The sequence below is a fragment of the Podarcis pityusensis genome (genome assembly GCF_964106645.2).
Source record: "Podarcis pityusensis genome assembly, chromosome: 4".
NCBI classification, from domain to species: Eukaryota; Metazoa; Chordata; class Lepidosauria; order Squamata; family Lacertidae; genus Podarcis; species Podarcis pityusensis.
In genome coordinates, this window is record NC_138027.1 from 96304654 (window position 1) to 96326093 (window position 21440).

Consider the following 21440-nt stretch of genomic DNA (forward strand, 5'->3'; position numbering starts at 1 on the left):
ATGTAAACAAAAAAAGAAAGGAGAAGCAATCTGAAGATGCTGGAAAGTAATGCACTTTTTATTAATGCCCAATGTGTTTCAGCACCAGGTAAACAAGTCAAAAAGGAATGGGGTACATATGGACTCAACTAGCTAGATTCACATTGATGTCCGGCTATCCAACTTATGCGGTTTGACCAATGTGTTTTGCTTTGCTTTCTGTACTAAACCAAACCAATCCTAAAGGTGAAAATGTTGCACCTCCAGGATTTCAGACGTGGGTCTCTTGCATCCCTATGTAGAGCTGCTGAGGACTGAACCTGCGTCTTTCTGTCTACTCCTGACCTCCATGGTCAGAAGCAGTATGTACTGCCTTAGCCTGGCACTGCGAACAGAAGTGCTGGGCTGGCAGTTATCGCCACCTTAATTATCCCCAGTGCTTCTGTGCCCAATCCCTCAGTGTAGGATACACTGAAGTGGGGAGGGGGTTGCCCAGTGGCATTGGGCTATTAACACAGGTTGGGGAAGAGGGGTTAAGAAAAGCACAGGTAAAGATTTGCCAAAAAAGAAACACAGACTTTTTACGTACGCGACTACGGCAGCAAGGGTATTACGGGCACAAGGACGGAAAAGTGATAAAGTACCAACTAAAGAAGAATGGCCAGGAAAACTTACAGAATACACCGAAATGGCAAAATTAACGGACAGATTAAGAAATAAGGGCAAAAAATCCTTTAAGGAAGACTGGGAACCATTTGCTGCTTATTTACAAAAACAATATAAGGAATTGGACTCATTAGTAGGTTTTGAGTGAACACAAATAGCAGCATTAATTGTAATTAAAAGATTATAAAGTCAAAATTAGGATAGGATAGGGAAATAGCAGGAACTGGGGTGATATGAAAATAAACCAGAAATGGGAGTTGAGGGAAGTCCAGTGGGGAGGGGGAAAATTGGGATAGAAATGATTTCTATGATGTTTGTATTATTGTATTAATGGATTTTTTTTGGGGGGGGGGGAAATGTCAATAAAAATTATTTAGAACTGTAACTAAAAGAGAGGGGGGGGGGAGCACAGTATCCAAATGCTAGTGGCATTTGGAGTTTAAATGGATCAGCAGAAGTTGAATTCAACACTGAATCTCTGTTGAAGAAGCACACTTTACTCCAGATACAATCACACTGAGATTCTGAATTTAGAAAAATAAGAAAGCTATGTTTGTTGCAGGAAATACACACTTGATGGGAGAGATCCAAGTTCTAACTAGGTAAGCTGTTTCTCTTGTGTCCACCTCTTTTCTCAGGCACTGTTGTGGTTCTCTTGCACCTCAGCAGGAGAGAATGAGAAGATGCCTGCTCTCCCAAGGTTAGGACAAAGAGGAAGGAAATAGGAAATGAAGTGATCAACCCTAAGGGTACCATTCTATCCAAAGATTGGTCATTGCAGGCTTAAAGGGCAGTTTCTCTCTCTATCAGCTCTTTCCCATGCAGACACATCAGCCTCCAGGTCAAAACAGAGTTGCATCCATGGGCGTAACCGAGGGGGGAGGGAAGGGCAGCTCAACCCCATCAATAAAAATCAATAAAAATACATAGCTAACTGAGGTTCTGCCCCTCCCCAAACAAAAGGCCTGGCTACACCCATGGTTGCATCCCAGCATCTTTCAACGACTGCCACATGCCTACCAAATAGTATGGGAAACAGTACTACTAGAAAAATTAACTAATAAACTGAAACTGACATGGGGACAAACAGAAGAAGGCGCCTTCACCCCGGTATGGCTCCCCTTTATCACATACACAGCCCAACAGGACAATGACAATAATCCACCAACAGCATACAAATCAATATGGCTAACCTGATCCAAAACACCCTCCCACCTCACTCACACACGAAAACAAAGATCACCACAGCCAATCACAAGCAAACAATCACACCCTAGGCCAACCCCAACCTCTCTCACCACCAAAGGAACACAAGTGAACAACACAAGCAACGCTGACACCAAACTCTACATACATTAAACATAATAGAAACACCGCCACCCGACCCCACCCCTATCCATCTTCCCTCTCTCCACCCCCCCTTTCTTTTTTCTTTTTCTTTTTTTCCTTCTCCCCCTAATGCCTCAACAAATGAAATGGATTTGTAAAAATGTTACATGGAAAGAAAAAAATACGAGGCACTACACCTCTGTAAAACAAGAAAATCCTTAATAAAAGATTTTAAAAAATAATAAAAAAAAACGACTGCCACATGCAACACAGACAGCAAAGAGTAGGGCTCACTGCCACAATTCCGCACCACCTTTAAGTATGCACATTGAATAGGTGTAAGAGTCTGAAAAGCGTTATAGTGTTAAAGCCTTTCGCCCTATGGGTGTAAAATATGAGAACCCAGTCTGCTATACAGAAGGATGGGCAGAAGCCTGCGGAAGCCAAACAGAAAAACTTCCCATATCTTAAGGTCAAGTTGTTTCCTATATGCAAAGGACAACAATAGCATATTGGGGGGGGGTAGGTTTCAAACATCCTGAAAAACAGACGTGCATTGGTTATTTAGGTTCTGAAAATAATTTGGGTTGGGGGAGGTAATTTGGCTAGGTCTCAAATATAAAATTTTGATCACCGCTGCCGAGACGCTATGAAAGATCAAGCAACCTCTGACTGTAGTGAATCATGTTTTTTTTAAAGTGTAGTAAACATGACAGAAAAGACTGTCAGCTAGCCAGAGGCAGAGTTACGCTTACTTTAAAAGAATGCTGCCTTTTTCTCAAAGAGAAAACCTCAAAGCCCTGGGATTTATGCACAGACAGAGCACTACCTCTACACTATAACCCACCCCATTCTCAGATTCATGGATTACTTAAAATAGGAGTTCCAACATTCAGAATGTAAACTAAACTTTTTTTAAAAAAAATGGTGTAGATGTTAAAGCTTGAAAACCACTGTAAGTGTGAGTGTCTTCTTTTGCAATATACATGACAACATTGTAAGAATTCAAAACTCAATAAATGAAGTTCATGTTGTGTGAGGCTTCATGTAACTAAGAGACAATTTAAAGTCTACTAGTCCCTAGTATCTTTGCACTGGACAGCAGTCTTTAACATGTTGTCTTGGGTGCTACTCAAAATTTCTGCTATTGCAATAATAATAATAAAAATAATAACAATTTATTACTTATACACCGCCCATCTGGCTGGGCCTCTCCAGCCACTCTGGGCAGCTCCCAACAGGATATTAAAAACACGATAAAACATCAAATATTAAAAACTTCCCTAAACAGGGCTGCCTTCAGATGTCATCTAAAAGTCAGGTAGTTGCTTATTTCCTTGACATCTGATGGGAGGGTGTTCCACAGGGCGGGCGCCACTACCGAGAAGGCCCTCTACCTGGTTCCCTATAACCTCACTTCTCACAAGGAGGGAAACGCCAGAAGGCCCTCGGGGCTGGACCTCAGTGTCCGGGCTGAACAATGTGGGTGGAGACGCTCCTTCAGGTATACTGATATGCTAATATCCATCCACTTCTGAATTGTGCTATTATTGTAAGTTTGATTTGGGCTGTATCCAGTGTTCCATGCACACGATTCTGAAACAGGACTTCAGTTTCCTTTCTTCCCTCCCGTGCATTCCCAAAACCTGCTCCAGAAAGTCCCCCAATCCTCTAGAGCTGATTTCAAGAGTTTATGGTGACTCAAGAGAACAGGAGAGGAAGTTCAATTGAACACATGGAGTCCACTGTACCAGGGGAACTGCAGCATGAAATATAGTCCTTAGTTTTTATTGTTTCACTTGTTCTGGTTTTCATAATCTGCAGTGAAATATCTGATTAAAGGCAGCACACAAATACTTGTACAGTGGTAACTGTTATGTACTGAATTAGGAGCAATATGTCAAAAGGAGTAAAAGATACACAAAACTGTAGGCTTTTTAATTGTTAGGTGAAGAAATAGAAACTAAAAATGGGCACTAGAGTTAATATGGATTAAAATGGGCACTAGAGTTAATATGGATTAAAATGTGCTGTTTCTCCTTGATCTCAGAGAAGGTACTAACATTTTCCTGGCAGAGTGCAACCTTCCCACTGCTAAATATTTTGCACAGAGGCCAACATATTACATACCCCATTTTATCAATTTTGAGTCATTAACCATGTTTTTGAACATTTCCATTCCCACTCTCATTGTGGACCAGAAATAAAGATGTCCTTAATTTATGTCCCAATTCGCACACACCTTCAGCAATGTGTTTGTGTCCCAAAGTCATTATTCTGAATGCTCTCTTGTCCCTGCTCTTCATGATGGCTACTACTGCCATAATGACATCGTGGGATTGCTGTTTTTGGCAGCAAACTTCTTTCTTGAAATTCCTACTTCTGCTCTAAAGTTCTGCAAGCATGGCAAGGTGCAGATCTAGCTAACCAAAATATTAACATCAGTGTGTTAAATAAAGTTAAATCACACAGAACCGCTGATAATCAGAGAACCAAAGAACATCAGCAGGGTGTCTCCTGGGCCTGTAATAGCACATGGTTTCATTTGCACATTTGTTATTCTACCCATATGACTATTTTATGATTTGCTTCTTTTAGATTTACAGTGGTGCCTCGCAAGACGAAATTAATCCGTTCCGCGAGTATCTTCGTCTAGCGGTTTTTTCGTCTTGCGAAGCAACCCTATTAGCGGATTAGCGGATTAGCGCTATTAGCGGTTTAGCGGCTATTAAAGGCTTAGCGGCTTAGCGGCTTAGCTGCTAAAAGGCTATTAAAGGCTTAGCGGCTTAGAAAAAGGGGGGGAGCAAAAAAAAATCTCAAGACTCGCAAGACATTTTCGTCTTGCGAAGCAAGCCCATAGGGAAATTCGTCCTGCGAAGTGCATTGAAAACGGAAAACCCTTTCGTCTAGCGGGTTTTCTGTCTTGCGAGGCATTCGTCTTGCGGGGCACCACTGTATTTATAGTGCTTTCGTACATACAGTGGTACCTCGGGTTAAGTACTTAATTCGTTCCGGAGGTCTATACTTAACCTGAAACTGTTCTTAACCTGAAGCACCACTTTAGCTAATGGGGCCTCCCACTGCTGCCACGCCGCCGGAGGACGATTTCTGTTCTCATCCTGAAGCAAAGTTCTTAACCCGAGGTAATATTTCTGGGTTAGCGGAGTCTGTAACCTGAAGCGTATGTAACCTGAAGCGTATGTAACCTGAGGTACCGCTGTATTATGTAGGAAAGCTGTAAGGTCCAGAGAATGAGCCATCAATTTATATATACACAATGCAAGTTACAGATTATTATTTTCTCTTCCAGCATACTTTCCAACTCCGCTGAATATTTTACAGAACTTCAAACAACATTGCAGGATACAAGCAGTTCTGCTTTTTACTAATGTCCTTAAGGAGATAAGCACTCCTCTGTTCTAAACACTCCTCTGTTCTAAACCATCTGTGCAGGTACGCAAGCCATTTTTAAAGCAAATTTAAGTATGGGTTTTCCTTCTCTCTGCCTTAGCCAGGAATGCTGAACTCAAATGTGTCTGTTAAAGGATTTAAAGAGGCAGTACTAGAAGGCGAGGCTGTGGCAGCAGAAAGAACAGTGAAAGTTTTGACAGGGAAACCGTGTTACAGGAGGCAGCGAGGTTCATTATGAAGTGCTGACAATACTATCAAGTATGGAAAACATTATCTGACATCTGTTCACTCTTGAACTATGGAGGAAAACATCAGTACCTTACAAAACTCATGAAAGCTTTAGGTCATAGTTCAAGGAGACAGAAGCAGGAGAGTAGTAATGGTTCTGAAACAAATTATAGCTTGCAACCACGGCAAGACATAACTCAAAAGATCAAAAGGCACGCAAGCACACAGAACACTCAATCATCTATAAATTCAACTCTAACACACACTTTTCTTTTTTATGCATACCCAATGCATTCAGAAGTATTCCTGCTCTTGGCCCAGCTAATCTCAGTGTGATCCTTCCTGAAAATGCCATACTTGTCAAGTTATATTTTTCTCTGATCTAGAGATGAAGTTTTCTTTATACATAGCTATCACTCATAAAAAGGGGCATTTCACCAAAGAATACGGGTGTGGAACGCATTTAAATACATTAAGAAAAGGTGAACTGCTTAATTTCTAAATAAAACTTACAAGAAAACGCTAACACAATGATCTATTTTCAGCTAAACAATCGCCATCATTACTCTCTTGCTAAAAATATACATCTTCCTGAGCATTTCAGGAATTCCTGCATGAAGGATTAGTATGGATTAAATGACCTATTTCAGTACTTGATGGCTGACATGAATTAAAGTTCTTGCACGGAGTCAGACATTAGGGATACTTGGTAGTCAAGGTTAACATCTCTCTCAAAGGTATTCACAGTTTGAGGGAACAGAGAGAAGTCAGGTGCTTGGCCACAATCCAATGCTCCAGGTCACTGATTTCAATGGTTTTAAGGACACTTCAATATGTGTTGGATAGTGTTTAATGCAATACTGTTCCCCTGCATTAGGGATTTGATGCGAGCACTCCTTTGCTCATTATTTTAGGGCTCCTACGCTCCTCCCCACCCCCTGATCCAAACTGGAGAGTAGCAAACAAAATGTCCACCTCCAAAACACAGGGCGGATATACACTCGTGATTTTTAACATTAAGGTTGGGTTAAAGAATGGTTTTGATAGTGTAGATTGACACATGACGTCCTACTTTTTACATTCATAATGCGTTATTACCGTGTCTTTTTGATTGCTTAATTTTTAATTGTTTTATGCTGCTATATCGGTGAAACACTGCTCATATGTCCCTATATAGCTTTTTTTTTTACTGCATTCAAACTCCGAGGGCCTCCCCCCACAATGGTATTTGAGGGGAGGTGTTCAGTTCCAATAACAAAGGACACAGATGGAGGGAGGGGGAATTAAAATGTGGCACCAGAGGGCAGAGCAGAGCAACCAGTGACCAGCAGCAGGGAAAGAGACAGCATTTTGGAAATTGGTATGGCGGGTATTACTTACATTTGAAAAAGAAACAAAAAACCCAAGGTAAGAAACATTTCAATTAACAAGTATGCCCTGTGACGTTTTAGTACAACACATCAAATATCATTCTAATGGGGGAGCCACGTTGCACTCCTGGAGGACCCCCCTCCCAAAACGTGTGGGCACCCACAATCCTGAGGTCGAGATGGCACCCCTGACGCGGATGACTGAGAGATTCCACAGACCCAGCTGATGCACCATAGGAACTGAATGCGCACACAGTCTAAGAGCATCCACTGGAATCTTATGCACAAACGTTCTTGCAAATCAAAATGAAAAGCATTCTCTGAAGAAAGAAACTCTCTTTTTAAAAGGTGTAAACATTTATGCATCGTTGGCATTAAATAGTAATTCAGCTTCTAATACTGCAGTTTGAATGTTTACATGTATCGTCAACTCTTAAATCACCCTTTGAACTAGGATATACAGTGGATTATAGGAATGGCAAGTGACTTGCACAACTGCTTAGCAAGACCTGAAGGGGTCTCTCACAACACACACCATTATTCTGACATGCTGTAGAGTTTCTTTTCGGTCCATATAACTAATCTAGAGGTAGATCACAATGACCTCCATTTTACAGACTGAGAACTGAAATGGATACTATCTGCCAAATATCAGCGGACGAGCATTTGCCCGATGCAGGCATCAAATCCGGATTCCCCAAGATTAATGCAAGTTGTAGATCACAATGCCTGCAGTTTCTCTTAATTTTTCTGCCAGTTCATTACCCAGGCAACAAATGTTTATACATCGACTGGCCACATTTCAAACTATGATTGAGGGCCCCTTGAAACACTCCCCCCCCCCACCTTCACACACAGTGAAATAGCAATACTCACCTAAGACTTAAATATATCCCTTATGCAGATGTTTAAAAGCTAAGCCAAGACCATAGCAACACAGCTATAAAAAGCACTCCAGAAAAGGCCCACCCAGGCTTTACAATATGAATGAATCACTTGATTGAGTTATGGGCTTTGTCTTTCAGATTTTAAATATATGATCAGAGTTCTCTACATGCAGTCCCTGCCATACTGTTGAGATGCTTTGGGGGGGGAGAGACTACTTGCCTATAAATATTAGTGTTAATTCTACTCCTTTAGGCTACACAAGATGAGTCTGAAAGCGTTCCCCCCCCCATTTGTCCCTTCTGTATAAAACCATATCCCAGTGATTAGACCCATGCTTTGAGAAGTTTTGGGGGGGGGGGGCTCTTTATGCAAATTCAGGAAATCTAACCCAGGCAGACATCTTTCCTGCCCTGGCAGAAAAGCAAACCATAAAAACATACAGTAGACAGACGAGCTTTAAAACAAGTTCCAGAAATAGAGACATGTGGTGGCCACATGTTGGACAAACCATTTCCTTAGACTCCATACATTGTACTTTCAAGCTAGAGGCAGATTTATTTAAAGCAAACGTCTACCTCTTAGAGAATAAATTCTGTCCTTTCAACTAATCCTCCTGGAGCTGCTTCTCAAGAAATGGTTTTGTGGAGTCCCCCCCCCCCCACAGCCCAGATATCCTCTAAACATTACCTAATGGTGTCTACTCAATTTATCTCAGCCCCAAAAGAGGGTCAGTTCTGTCTCCAAGACTATGCCCTAGCCAAGCCAACTTAAATGAGGAATAGTTTTTCTCTCCACTGTGCTCCAGGAAGCCCTGCAGCTCCTGGAAGTTTTTTTGTTTTTGTTTTTTAACAGGACACAATGGTTCTGTAGCAGCTGGCATGCTGAGGGTTCCCCAGAAAACAGGTCAATGTAAAAGAAAAAGGGTTCCCTAAAGGCAATTTTTCTTAAAAAGCAGAGACATCACCTTGCCAACAAAGGTCCGTATAGTTAAAGCCATGGTTTTCCCAGTAGTGATGTATGGAAGTGAGAGCTGGACCATCAAGAAGGCTGATCGCCGAAGAATTGTTGCTTTTGAATTCTGGTGCTGGAGGAGACTCTTGAGAGTCCCATGGACTGCAAGAAGATCAAACCTATCCATTCTTAAGGAAATCAGCCCTGAGTGCTCACTGGAAGGACAGATCGTGAAGCTGAGGCTCCAATACTTTGGCCACCTCATGAGAAGAGAAGACTCCCCGGAAAAGACCCTGATGTTGGGGAAGATGGAGGGCACAAGGAGAAGGGGACGACAGAGGACGAGATGGTTGGACAGTGTTCTCGAAGCTACAAACATGAGCCTGACTAAACTGCGGGAGGCAGTGGAAGACAGAAGTGCCTGGCGTGCTCTGGTCCATGGGGTCACGAAGAGTTGGACACGACTAAACGACTAAACAACAACAAAAAGGCAATTTTTGACCTTAGAGATTTCTATACCTACTATAGGACCTACTACACCTACGTCAGGAAAGTTGTTGTTTGGATTTGATATCCCGCCTTTCACTCCCTTTAAGAAGTCTCAAAGCGGCTAACATTCTCCTTTCCCTTCCTCCCCCACAACAAACACTCTGTGAGGTGAGTGGGGCTGAGAGACTTCAAAGAAGTGTGACTGGCCCAAGGTCACCCAGCAGCTGCATGTGGAGGAGCGGAGACGCGAACCCGGTTCCCCAGATTACGAGACTACCGCTCTTAACCACTACACCAAACTGGCTCTATTTAACCACAGGTTAAGTTGGTGCTTTGCTCCCTTGAAGAAAGTAAAAGTAAAAGTAAAAGACCCGGTCTTCGAAACTTGTATTGTTCTGCTGAGATCTCTACCACTGGTCTGATGCAACACTTGCTCCTTCCAGTGATTAGGAAATAGACTTTTAGAGCAGCCATCCAATACACAAGAAGCTTGCATGAAGCAAGCCCAGCATAAGTAAGCCACCATAAGTAACCAGATCCAAACTCCATTCATGAGTGGGTTTACTGATAAGTCTTTGAGGTTCACCACTCTATTTGCCATCTCAACTTTCTTAGTCATGTGACCAAACTAACCAGGCTTAGACTGGATCCTAAGCGCGCCCCCCCTCCATGGACCTGCCCCCACCACCATACCCCATTTTCAGGGCTTACACCTATTAAGAGAGGTTCAGCCACCTGGTTCCTGGCTCAGCAGAGAAGCATTGGCACATCTTCAGCTGAGCTGAGGATAAAAGAATTAAGCTGGTGCAGTCCAGCTGTGCCAGGGGCCTCAGATGGATCCATCCAAACTCTGCTCTTGCCAGCAGAGCTTGCTATAGGATTGCTCCTTCAGCAACGACAATTTACAAGGCTTCGTTTCTTTCCTGCACACCAGATTGCTTTGGGTTCGTTTCCTAGCAACAGCGGCAAAATTATCTTCTCTAAAATAAGAACCTGTGGAAATGAATCTTTTCTTCTTCTTCTAAACTGCTAGACATCAGGATCAGCCACAGACATAATCTGAGCTGTCGGTGGGGGAAACGGCCCATGCCTCCATCAGCCACCTTCACATAATGCAAATGTGACGTATGTCTACTGGCATGCAAAATTAAAGGCAGTATTATTATTTTAGAGCTTCGGGGAGCTAAGCACCACCAACATTTCGAAGCAAATGCCTCCGCAGGGGAAGCATACATTTATATGAATCTTAGCCGGCCACAAATTCAGGGAAAGAAACATCCAAAATGCAAATCATGAAGGACAGCCAGCCTTGAATATCACATGGAAGTCCAACATTCCTGGTGACCAAGCATCCATCAAATGTCGTCTGTGGTTTTTCAGATCATTTGACTATTCAGACCTCAGTTGATTTTTAAAAAGCAGGTCACAAGGGCATTTTCCTAATGAATAAGCTGGGCATGCTGTTTGCTCAACATGCATTTTCGCCAGACTGGGACAGTCCAAGTTGTTTGCTTCTTTTCTAGCTCCATAATGCTTGGAACGCACTCTGAAGCAATGCTAAGAATTTCGAGCAGTTGCTCATCAATATTTACTACTTTACAATGGGCTCTTATTTGCCTTGGGAATGAGCTTCTAACCAGGGCTATTAACGCAGCTGCAATTGCTCCCAGGGGACAACTTTGTTCCGATATCTTGGCTCTTCTTTAAGTTGAAGAATTTAGCCAATGCTTCAAATGAACTCCAGAAGATGAAAGTATTTTTGCTGTGCCAAATAGGAAGCCATAGTCCATCTGGGACAGTCCTGCACAAATGAAGACCCATCAAATCACATGCAGCACCCCAGCACTGAAACTTGCTGGAGGACACCACCAGCCAGACTCACTGCAGGAACAACACTACTCTATGCAGACTAAAAAATAAAAGAAAGAGCAACATCCAGCTGTCTGGACATGGCTAGAAAGATTACAAAAAAAAAGCAAGAAAGCAAATTTGAGGTTCTAATACTTCCAGCATCTACATATTCCCTAATCTACAGCTGTGGGAGAAAAATTGGTCCTGTTCCTTAGAGGCAAGATTCAGAGGAATCCTAGTTTAACTAAAGTAAAGCTTCTCTTTATCCTGGAGAATAAAAGCTTAAAGGTAAAGGTACAGAGACCCCTGACTGTTAGGTCCAGTCGCGGACGACTCTAGGGTTGTGGCGCTCATCTCGCTTTACTAGCCTATGGAGCCAGCGTACAGCTTCCGGGTCATGTGGTGAGAATGACTAAGCCACTTCTGGCGAACCAGAGCAGCACGCGGAAACTCTGTTTACCTTCCCGCCAGAGTGGTACCTATTTATCTACTTGCACTTTGACATGTTTTCGAACTGCTAGGTTAGCAGGAGCTGGGACTGAGAAACGGGAGCTCACCCTGTCGCGGGGATTCGAACCGCCGACCTTCTGATTGGCAAGCCCTAGGCTCTGGGGTTTAGACCACAGCGCCACCTGCATCCTTGCTGTTAATGGAAGGACAAATCTGAAGCACCTGATACTCAGCGAAAGTACCCCCAAACAAGAGCTCTTGACCACAATGCCTAAGGAAGCATCAATTACCGTATTTTTTGCTCTATAAGACTCACTTTTTCCCTCCTAAAAAGTAAGGGGAAATGTGTGTGCATCTTATGGAGCAAATGCAGGCTGCGCAGCTATCCCAGAAGCCAGAACAGCAAGAGGGATTGCTGCTTTCACTGTGCAGCGATCCCTCTTGCTGTTCTGGCTTCTGAGATTCAGAATTTTTTTTTTCTTCTTTTCCTCCTCCATAAACTAGGTGCGTCTTGTGGTCTGGTGCGTCTTATAGAGCGAAAAATACGGTAATCCCCCACCCCACAAAACTGTTGCACACTAAATTACTGTATATTTTTGAAGAGCCATATTGAGATCAAAATGTCATTTGTTAATAGAATAAATTGTACTTAGCTTTTTGAGTTGTTTTTTCTTTCTACTGAATCTCTCATCAACCATGTCCATGAGCCAGTTTTGTAAAAAATATTTTTTTTTAAGAAATCTGCCAGTAAATCTTTTCACGTGGTTGTCTGGCTCATTGGTAATTTTTTGCAACATATGTAGTGCTTCTTCTTTTCATCATGAACATGGATAATTAACTAGTCACAGTGGTTTGTAAATCATTTTGAGCATGGGTAGGCAAACTAAGGCCCAGGGGCCAGATCTGGCCCAATCACCTTCTAAATCCGGCCAGCGGATGGTTCTGGAATCAGCATGTTTTTACATGAGTAAAATGTGTGGTTTTATTTGAAATGCATCTCTGGGTTATTTGTGGGGCATAGGAATTCATTCATCCCCCCCCCCAAAAAAAATACAGTCTGGCCCCCCACAAGGTCTGAGGGACAGTGAACTGGCCCCCTGCTGAAAAAGTTTGCTGACCCCTGGTTTTGAGGGTTGTTTTTACAAACAAGAGGTATATAAATTTTATGAAATAAAGTAAGACACTTTGAAAACATACCACTGATTTATACCTCACATTTTGTCACTCTAAACATCTAAATAAATAAAGATATGAGGAATGATTTTTTTTCCCCATTCTTTCCTCAGATATTTTTTGTTAAGATCACCATGTAGGTTTTCTCCACACCTCTCAAATACCTTGGTAAAGGATCAATCAGTGCTGTTCAAGAAGGTAATGGTGATGCTAGCCATCTCGTGGCTTACATCCAAGACTTGCACTACCCAACTCATCTAGAAGAATCTTTATGGCAAACTGGATTAGCTACACAAAACATCTAAGCCTCCCGGCTCACCTTAAGTTTCCAGTACATGCTATCTGGATTTTCTTTATTAAAACAATTGCAATCCCTAAACAAAACCAAAGCTTGCCTTTACTTTCTTCACTTGATACGGCAGTGGAAACTCAAATAACCAGAAGTTACTTTGGTGCAGCTTGTTGTACTGGTTTAAAGTTAGCCCTGTTTCCACTCCATCTTGCTCTCAAGCTTTTGTGCTGTGCTGAGGCTACAAGGAAGTATGTGCATAGCTAAAAACCACTAGAAAAAGCTGAAGTGTTTTCAGTTGGGGGGGGCTCACCCACACTTCTGTCTAGAAAACACAGGTCAGAGAGCTTTTCCGCTTGGCTTTCTGTTTGCCCCTCCGCTTTCCCTGGAAAAACCTCTTTACTGCTGAATCGGAGCAAACATCAACGCGCGGAAAACCCAACTGAGGTTGGCTCCAATTCAGAAGTAAAGAGAGGCTTTTCCCAGAGGAAAAGCAGAGGGACAAATGGAATTGTTTATGAGTCCTAAGTGTGCAGCGTTCTTGAGACTCAGATCAATGTCCAGTGGGTGTTCTTTGCAATCTTCTCAGGAACAAATATAGTTGTTTTTAAATGATTTTTTATATTAGGTTAGCCGATTATTTTGCAATCTTATTGTCAGAGATGGAATATTTCCTTTCCATCACTTACAACACAACTCCCAAAATATGTCAGCAGCAAAAGCAGGAGAAAACGGATGCCTTTCCCTGCTCTCCAAACCAGAGTTGATTTCAAAAAGTGTATAACGCCTTAACAAATCGCAGCTGCTGGACTTGAATCCAGGTGCACATGCCTCCAGACTTAGGGAGTCTTCATACACAACATGAAAAAAAAATGCCATTAAGTCCCTGCTGAACTATTTTTAGCATGTTGGAATGTTGTTACTGTGGGACAGGAAACAGAGGACATCCATTCCGAACTGAATGTGTATATTGACCACTGTAGGCTTTTTTCATTCGCATTGAAGTTGTGTATCAAACTCTTTGGGGACAAACTAGGTACATTCAGGAGGCCCATGAACAAGCTATCCGACATTCCTCCCACCTTTTTAAAAGCAGCCACAGAAGGAACCCAGTGAACATCAGAAGTGGGAGAGTGAGGTGGTGAAATTAACCTTCTTTCCCACCTGAAAGCATTGCCTTCGGAAACTGCTATTTGCCCCACAGGGAAAAACAAAGTAAATTGTAGATTTCCTTCCACTGGGAAGATTGTGGGATTTATATCAGCAAGATAGTACAGTGGTACCTCGGGTTAAGTACTTAATTCGTTCCGGAGGTCTGTACTTAACCTGAAACTGTTCTTAACCTGAAGCACCACTTTAGCTAATGGGGCCTCCCGCTGCTGCCGTGCCACCAGAACCCAATTTCTGTTCTCATCCTGAAGCAAAGTTCTTAACCTGAAGCACTATTTCTGGGTTAGCAGAGTCTGTAACCTGAAGCGTATGTAACCTGAAGCGCATGTAACCCGAGGTACCGCTGTAATGCAAAGGATTAATAGCATACAGCACTATGACCCTTACCTGAATTGTACCCCATCACAGCGCTTTGAAGTTTTTTGTTCATTTTTTAACAACCTGGAAGACATTCTGTTCATCAGTCCCCCACATGACACCTGCTTTGGCCCTTGGAGATTCCTGCCATTCTACAACCTGAACATCACACATCTGCCTATCAAACAGCAGCCAACTTCAGTGCGAAAGCCCACTGTATTTCTACAGCCTGTTGCCCCCACTTCTCTGTATTTTGGGTCTGTGGCATTCCCACCCTGTATTACCAAGGAAACCGCTTTCCAGTTTGGGTGCATTTACCTGCCTCCTCCAAACAATGACACCCAAGAACTTTCTGCTTATCAGCAATCCTTTGGGACCCAGGTCTTGACAGCAAATCTTTAGACAGCTGCAGACTAGGTCTCTGTTTTGTCTTCACTGTCTGATGACCTGCCCGCCTCTCTGGTAACCTGACATTGCCTTCCAAAAATATCCCGCCAGAGGCCCCATCTCACACAAAGAAGTGGAATGCAAAAGAAATAGGATGCAAATTGACAAATAAGGAAGCTTTCCTGGACGGCATTTCTAAATATGCAGAGACACATCCAAAACTACCATCCTTGCTTCCTAATCACGATGATCTAATATACCTTTAGGATGCATTTCCTAACTTACGCCAGGGCTTCATAAGGGCTGCAATTTCTAACACATGGTTTTTATGATGCTTTATGAACAACATACCATTAACAATACAAGAATTGGCTGGCTGGATCAGGTCAAGATCCATCTAGTCTGACAACAGCCAGCAAGATGCAGCTCAAAAGCAAGACACAAAGGCAAATGCTTTTCCTTTTCTTTCTCCAGCAACTGTCTGCTTAGAAGCAAGCATACCAGGGAACCCATGGGATTCTTCCAAGCATGTGCACATAGGACTTCAGCTTCAGACAAAGGGATGTACAAGTTGTGCTACCTGTTCCTTAAGGAAAAAAGCTCACTCATCCAAACACCCTGCATGAATAGTGTAGAACATATGGGACCCCTCATCAGAATCAGACCCTTTTTGTCTTCTCAAAAGCCACATCTTAAATGAAAGAAAACCCGTATCTCTTTAACATATTAGCTACATCTGTTCTAAGAAAAATACTTCCGGTCCTAGGGGATAGTCTGCAGTGTACATCCCCTATCTGAAATCGTATCATCATTGCATTTTAACTATTGTAATGTTTGAATTAAGCATGCTTACTACTCTTCCCTGTGGAAGCTCTCCCTATACTTAGTTAGAAAACACACACAAAAAAATTGTATTTCACCATTTCACATTAGAATTTTATTGCTGTTCCCACCTGCGTGTTACTGGGAACAAAGAGGGACTACTGAGAGTGCTATTGCTACCATATGTTAACAAGCAATACGATTTGTGGTTGCATTTATGTTCTTAAAGTGCATTTTTATCAGTGTCAAGGATATCATCTTGCACATACGCCTTTGAGTTGAAAACAGGTATCAAGATAAATACTAGAGGTGTGGGCAACGCAAAGCAGACATTTGGTGGGGCTGTATAAAAATAAAAGATTTTTGGTTCCAAAACAGAATGGCTAGCATCACAATTCCTATATATAAAATCTACTCTACTGCTTTGCCACATTTGAAATTCAAGTTGGCCCATTTAAAAAATTGAGACATTTGACTGGCTACTGTCAGAAACAAGATGTCTGGCTTGATGGAACCTTGGTCCGACCCTGAATTCTTGCATCTAATAACTGAAAATTATTTGAGTCACTCCGTTAGAACACCCTACACCCTTTTGAATGTGTCTATGGGGGGGCGTCATAGGCTTGCTTTGTTTTTGTTCTTTTTTTATTATGCATTTTGCATTTTTTATCTTGTATTTTTACATTGTGAACCACCCCGAGATTTATGGATGAAGGGCAGCATACAAATTTAATGAAATAATAATAATAAAATAAGTACATGAAATTCATTTAGCAGCTGTATTGATGATACCTCTAAGGTGGAATCTCATTTACTGATTAAAAAAGAAACAGTCTGCAAAGGTAAGAAATGGGGCAAGGCCTCTTTGCAAATGTCTTTACTTGGCAAGTAGAACCAGCAGAGTTAATTGCAAGAGTTAATCAATACTTCTTACTTGTTATGCTTCCCATCAAGAATTGCAAGGTCCCATTTCTCCATAAAATGGGTGGTGGGGACGCTAATAGATTCTTCACTCTGGTTGGCTGTAGCTTCTGTGGTGTCTCCATAATTAAATTAAGGAAAAGCATTGCAATTGACATCATGGCCCAAATACAATGCCAGAGTCCAAGTTATCCAGGTACTCTCCCGAAGATTAAAAACTATCCGTGGCTAAATTCACCTCCTAACTTAAATCATAGAGCATACACAAGAGAAGACCAGACTCTGTGATTATACTAAATTTTAATGTGCATCACGAAGAAAGCAAAAACAGACTAGCTGCAACAAACAGGTGTTTATTCTTCTACAAATGTCAACAAATAAGGATGTAATCCTAACCAGCCTACTCAGAAGAAAGTCCTATTGAATTCAATTGAGCTTACTCATTGGTAAGTGAGGTTCAGATTGCAGCCTAAATTGCTAGGTTGTTTTTTTTATTAGTTCCAGGGTAAAAGGGAAAAGTCCCAGTTATTAATAGACATCCATCAAAGGAAAAATCCTCCCATATCCTAAAATAGTACACAAACTCCTTGAGGGTAAAGAAAAACTCAATTATCTTATTGACCCATTAACTTCACCTTTGTGGAGCAATATTCCTTTTTCAAACACTATGGTTGCAAATAAGCAAGTTTAAAAATCTGTTTCAAGAGTCTGAAAGCAATTCAGGGCAGAAGTAGGATTCTCCCTGATAGTGCCCATCTCAATTCCTTTTTAGTGTTACGGGGCAAACAGGGGATCATAAGCCTCATATTTACTTTCTGACTTGTAGCTCCACTCTCACTTGTTATAAAGTCAATTGTAGTTAACACTACAATTATGCTCTGCATTCCAGCACACCTGCTGCACATGTAAGCCCAGTCTTCACATTTCCCACATAGGTGCCATAAACCTGTAGGCTCAGAGTCTACTTGCTGAGAAATTCTACTACCCGAAACAGGACAAGCCATGGGAATACACTTAAAATTCCAGTTTATTCATTTCCTGAAACAGAAGAAGGGGGGCAAGGGGGGGAGTGTTTCCCTTTGCCCCCCCCCCCCTTTTAGAAACCTAGTAAAGTGTGTACAGAAATTCCTGGAGTTGCAAATAATTTTCTTTGAGAACTGTGAATAGTTTTACAGCAGAACTTAAGTGTCGCTTTCTGAAAGTGCACAGGTGCCTGCAACTATTGGGGATGTTCAAAAGTGCTTCGCCGTTGGCTTCTGCTGAAATGAGCCACCAAGACACCTTGTTAACTTTATAGAGCATCACCTCTTTCAACTACTTGAGTTCCAAGCATAAGTTAGGCTCTTTTCCGGAATCGGCTGTCAAATTTCTCCCACAAGTGCAATTCCATTGTCCTTGGCAGGACTACATTAGTTCAGGTTGACAACTGAATTGCCCCCTTAAGAACAGCATACAGATCCAATCCCTGCCACAAAATTTAATATATGCTTTGCTAAGTGGAAAGGAATGCACCCTCCCAAATCCCCTTGTTCATTTGAGAACATTTAAGGGGAAAGTTAAACCAGATCTGAAGGCCATCTAACTTAACCATCTGCACCTGAGCAGGATTCTTCATTCCCTGCATTCTTAATGAGCAACTCCCAATAACAGCAGCCTGCTTATCAAGGCCAAGAAATGCCTGAGTTTCTAAACCAAACTTTCACTGAAGGCACTGTTTTCCAGAAGTTGCCATGTGGAAAATAATGGATACCGAATGCAATTCACCGAAGTGTAAAAGGACATGCATGAGTTGCACTGTATGTTCCAACAAGTCATCTTCTAGTACCTTAAAGGCTAAGAAATTTGTTGTGGTAATCAGGCTTCCATGGACTGCAAGACTTCTTGGGAAGTTGTTTGTTCTAGAGCAGTGTTTCCCATACTTGGGTCTCCAGCTGTTTTTTAAAACACAACTCCCACCATCCCTAGTTAGCAGGACCAGTGGTCAGGGGATAATGGGAATTGTAGTCCAAAAACAGCTGGAGACCCAAGAAAGCCGTGCCCCTCTAGTTGTTGCTGACGGATTAGCCGATAGGGATAATGGAAACTGTGGTCCAAGAACAGCTGGGGTGGTGGTGCTACAGGTTCGAACGCCTATTCTACAGAACCTAAATATCCTGTAACAAGAAACTTTCCTGTACATTAAAAGGATATGCCTACATAACAGCATCCAGCAATCGCAACACAGAAGCAACTCCAACTTGGCATACATACTCTGAAGTTATTCCTACAAAATCCAGTGGGCCTTGTTTCCAAGTGAGCTAATGAACACCACATCAACCCCATCAAAATTTCCACAAAATCTCTGCTTAATTTGAGCAAAGGCTCCACCCAAGAACCTGTGGCTGAACTCTCAAATGACACACACACACACAAAAACCACTAGTCAGAGCCATACCCAGGCTCCTTTGACAAGGAGCTGTATCGGCACACCTCCGTCCCTTGCACTCTCTGCCAAGGTGCCCAGATGAGACTGTGTGCCTCACCCGGTTGCCCAGGGCAGTGAAGGAGCACCCCAGGGAGAGAACAGCTGGGGGATGGGCTCACTCCAAGCCAAAGTGGAGAAGGTGCAATTTTGGAAACTGGGCCTGCATCCTTGGCAAGGCCAGCCTAACCAACACCCAGTGGCATAGTGTGGGGGGTGCAGGGGGGGCCGGGCGCACCGGGCGCAACATCTGAGGGGGGGCGCGCTAATCTAGTGCTAAAATCCACGGGTTAGGGGGCGCAAATTACTTGCCTTGCCCCGGGTGCTGACAACCCACGCTACGCCACTGCCAACACCTGGATACACCTCTGAAACTAGTGCTCATACTAGAGGAGAAAAAGTTGGGTGGCCCTTCCTGATAGCCGTAAGGCCCACACCCCAGCTCCCTTCAATTTTACCCATATCATACCACACCCTACTAGAGTGTGTTTTCCAAGCAAGGCAGTAGTTAAAGGGGCCGTCCCCACCCTGTTATTTAACAAGGCATGAAAGGACAGGGAGTATGCAAGCAAAGATACCTTTACCTCCTCAAATCCCCACCAGGCACATCTGGAATTGGCGCTAGGCGCTTGCAAGGTTGCATGACCAACCGGCCGGCCAGCCACTCCACTTTTTGCAAGTTAAATGCTACACCCAAAGCCCTGCAAGGAGCAGTGCTTTTTTCCCCTGGGGGTACTCAGGAGTATGCAGTACAAGCCAATTTTGTTTCAGAAGAAACACACTGGCTTTTTCCAGGCTACAAAACTTTCTGAGACTTCTGAATGGAAAGGAGAATGGAGAAGCGTACCTTTTGGAACACACACACCCCAAAAACTTTTTTTTTTTTTTTTTAAGTTGAATCAATAAAAGGTAAATCTGGAGGGTGATTTACTCTGTATTTTGCTACAGACCATTTCCTCGTTCCGTTCTCTTTTCCACCCACCTCCCCATTTGAAAAGACCGCCTGTCTGGTGAAGAAGTGTGGGCAATGCCAGGGCAAAGAGGAGGACGGGGAGAAAGAGAGGGGGAAGCAGCCTTCATGTGCTCGGACCTTGTTGCTTTTAAATGCCCATGACAAAAAACAAGCCCCCCCCCTGTCCTTCCCATTGCCCCGCTTTTCTACCTGCGGGGCGCAGCAGGGACCCCGCGCGCGCGGCTCTCTTACCTCCACCCAGCGGCGAGCTTCGGCAAAGGCGCCCTCACCGCCGCCGCCGGCGCCCTCGGCATCCTCTCTGCTCTCCATGGCCGGCAAGAGAGAGGAAGGCGCGGCGGGACTCCCGAGCTGAGGAAGAAGAAGCAAGGAGGCTTGTCAGAAGCGCCCGGCCGCCCAGGGAAACGGGGGGACGGACGCCGCTCAGGAAGCGTCGCCAAGTCGCCGCCCTCACAACCTCCCCACCACACGAAGTTTTTACGTCAAGCGTAAAAAGGACAAAAGGGGGGCAAAGTTTGGGGAGGGGTGTCGTCACCCCCTCCACCCCCTCACCGTTACCTCAGCGAGAAGCTCTCGCGCCTCAGCCCCCTCGCCGCCGCGACGCGCCCTTTCCCTCTCCACAGACGCCCGGCTCTGGCGCTGCGGCGCCTCGCAACCGGGGACCCCTCAGGCGCACTTTCGCCGCCGCGGCAGCCCCTTTCCTCGCTCGCTCTCTCCGCGGCGTCCCGCTAGCAAAAGCGCGCCCGTCCCACTCCTCCTCCTCCTCCTCCTCCACCACCTACCTCCGGCCGGCGCTCCATCCAGCAGCCGCGGGCAAACTTTGGCCAACTTCCCCGGGGGACGGAGGCGCGACTCCCACCTGGCGGCAGGTAAGGCAACGGCAGCCGCACTCGGTCTCTACTTAAAGGAAGGGAAGCGCGGCGCGTTGGGCGGCGGCGCCCCCTCCCTGCAAAAAGCGGCACGGCGCCTGGATAGAGCCTCATTGCAGGGTTTTTGAAACTTTTAAAGGTAAAGGTAAACGGCCCCCTGACCGTGGCCGACTCTGGGGTTGCGGCGCTCATCTCTCTTTACTGGCCGAGGGAGCCGGTGTTTGTCCGCAGACAGCTTCCTGGTCATGTGTCCAGCAGGACTAAGCCGCTTCTGGCGAACCAGAGCAACGCACGGAAACGCCGTTTACCTTCCCGCTGGAGTGGTACCTATTTATCTGCTTGCACTGGTGTGCTTTCGAACTGCTAGGTTGGCAGGAGCTGGGACCGAGCAACGGGAGCTCACCCTGTC

General features: G+C 43.9%; 1 protein-coding gene across 10 annotated transcripts in view; it reads right to left on the minus strand.

Moving 5' to 3' along the window:
• The window catches only part of LMO7 (LIM domain 7), a 143908-nt gene extending 123387 nt beyond the window's left edge, over nt 1–20521 (minus strand). For 4 of the 10 annotated variants that reach the window (XM_081002901.1, XM_081002899.1, XM_081002898.1 and 1 more), the window contains exon 1: nt 20397–20513. In XM_081002901.1, coding sequence (XP_080859027.1) covers nt 20397–20474 — 78 coding nt within the window. In that variant the 5' untranslated portion in view covers nt 20475–20513. Of the gene's footprint in view, nt 1–20396 lie in introns of all 10 variants that reach the window. The other 6 variants (XM_081002900.1, XM_081002894.1, XM_081002903.1 and 3 more) reach the window with 4 other exon arrangements.
• Between the last annotated feature and the right edge of the window lie 919 nt (nt 20522–21440).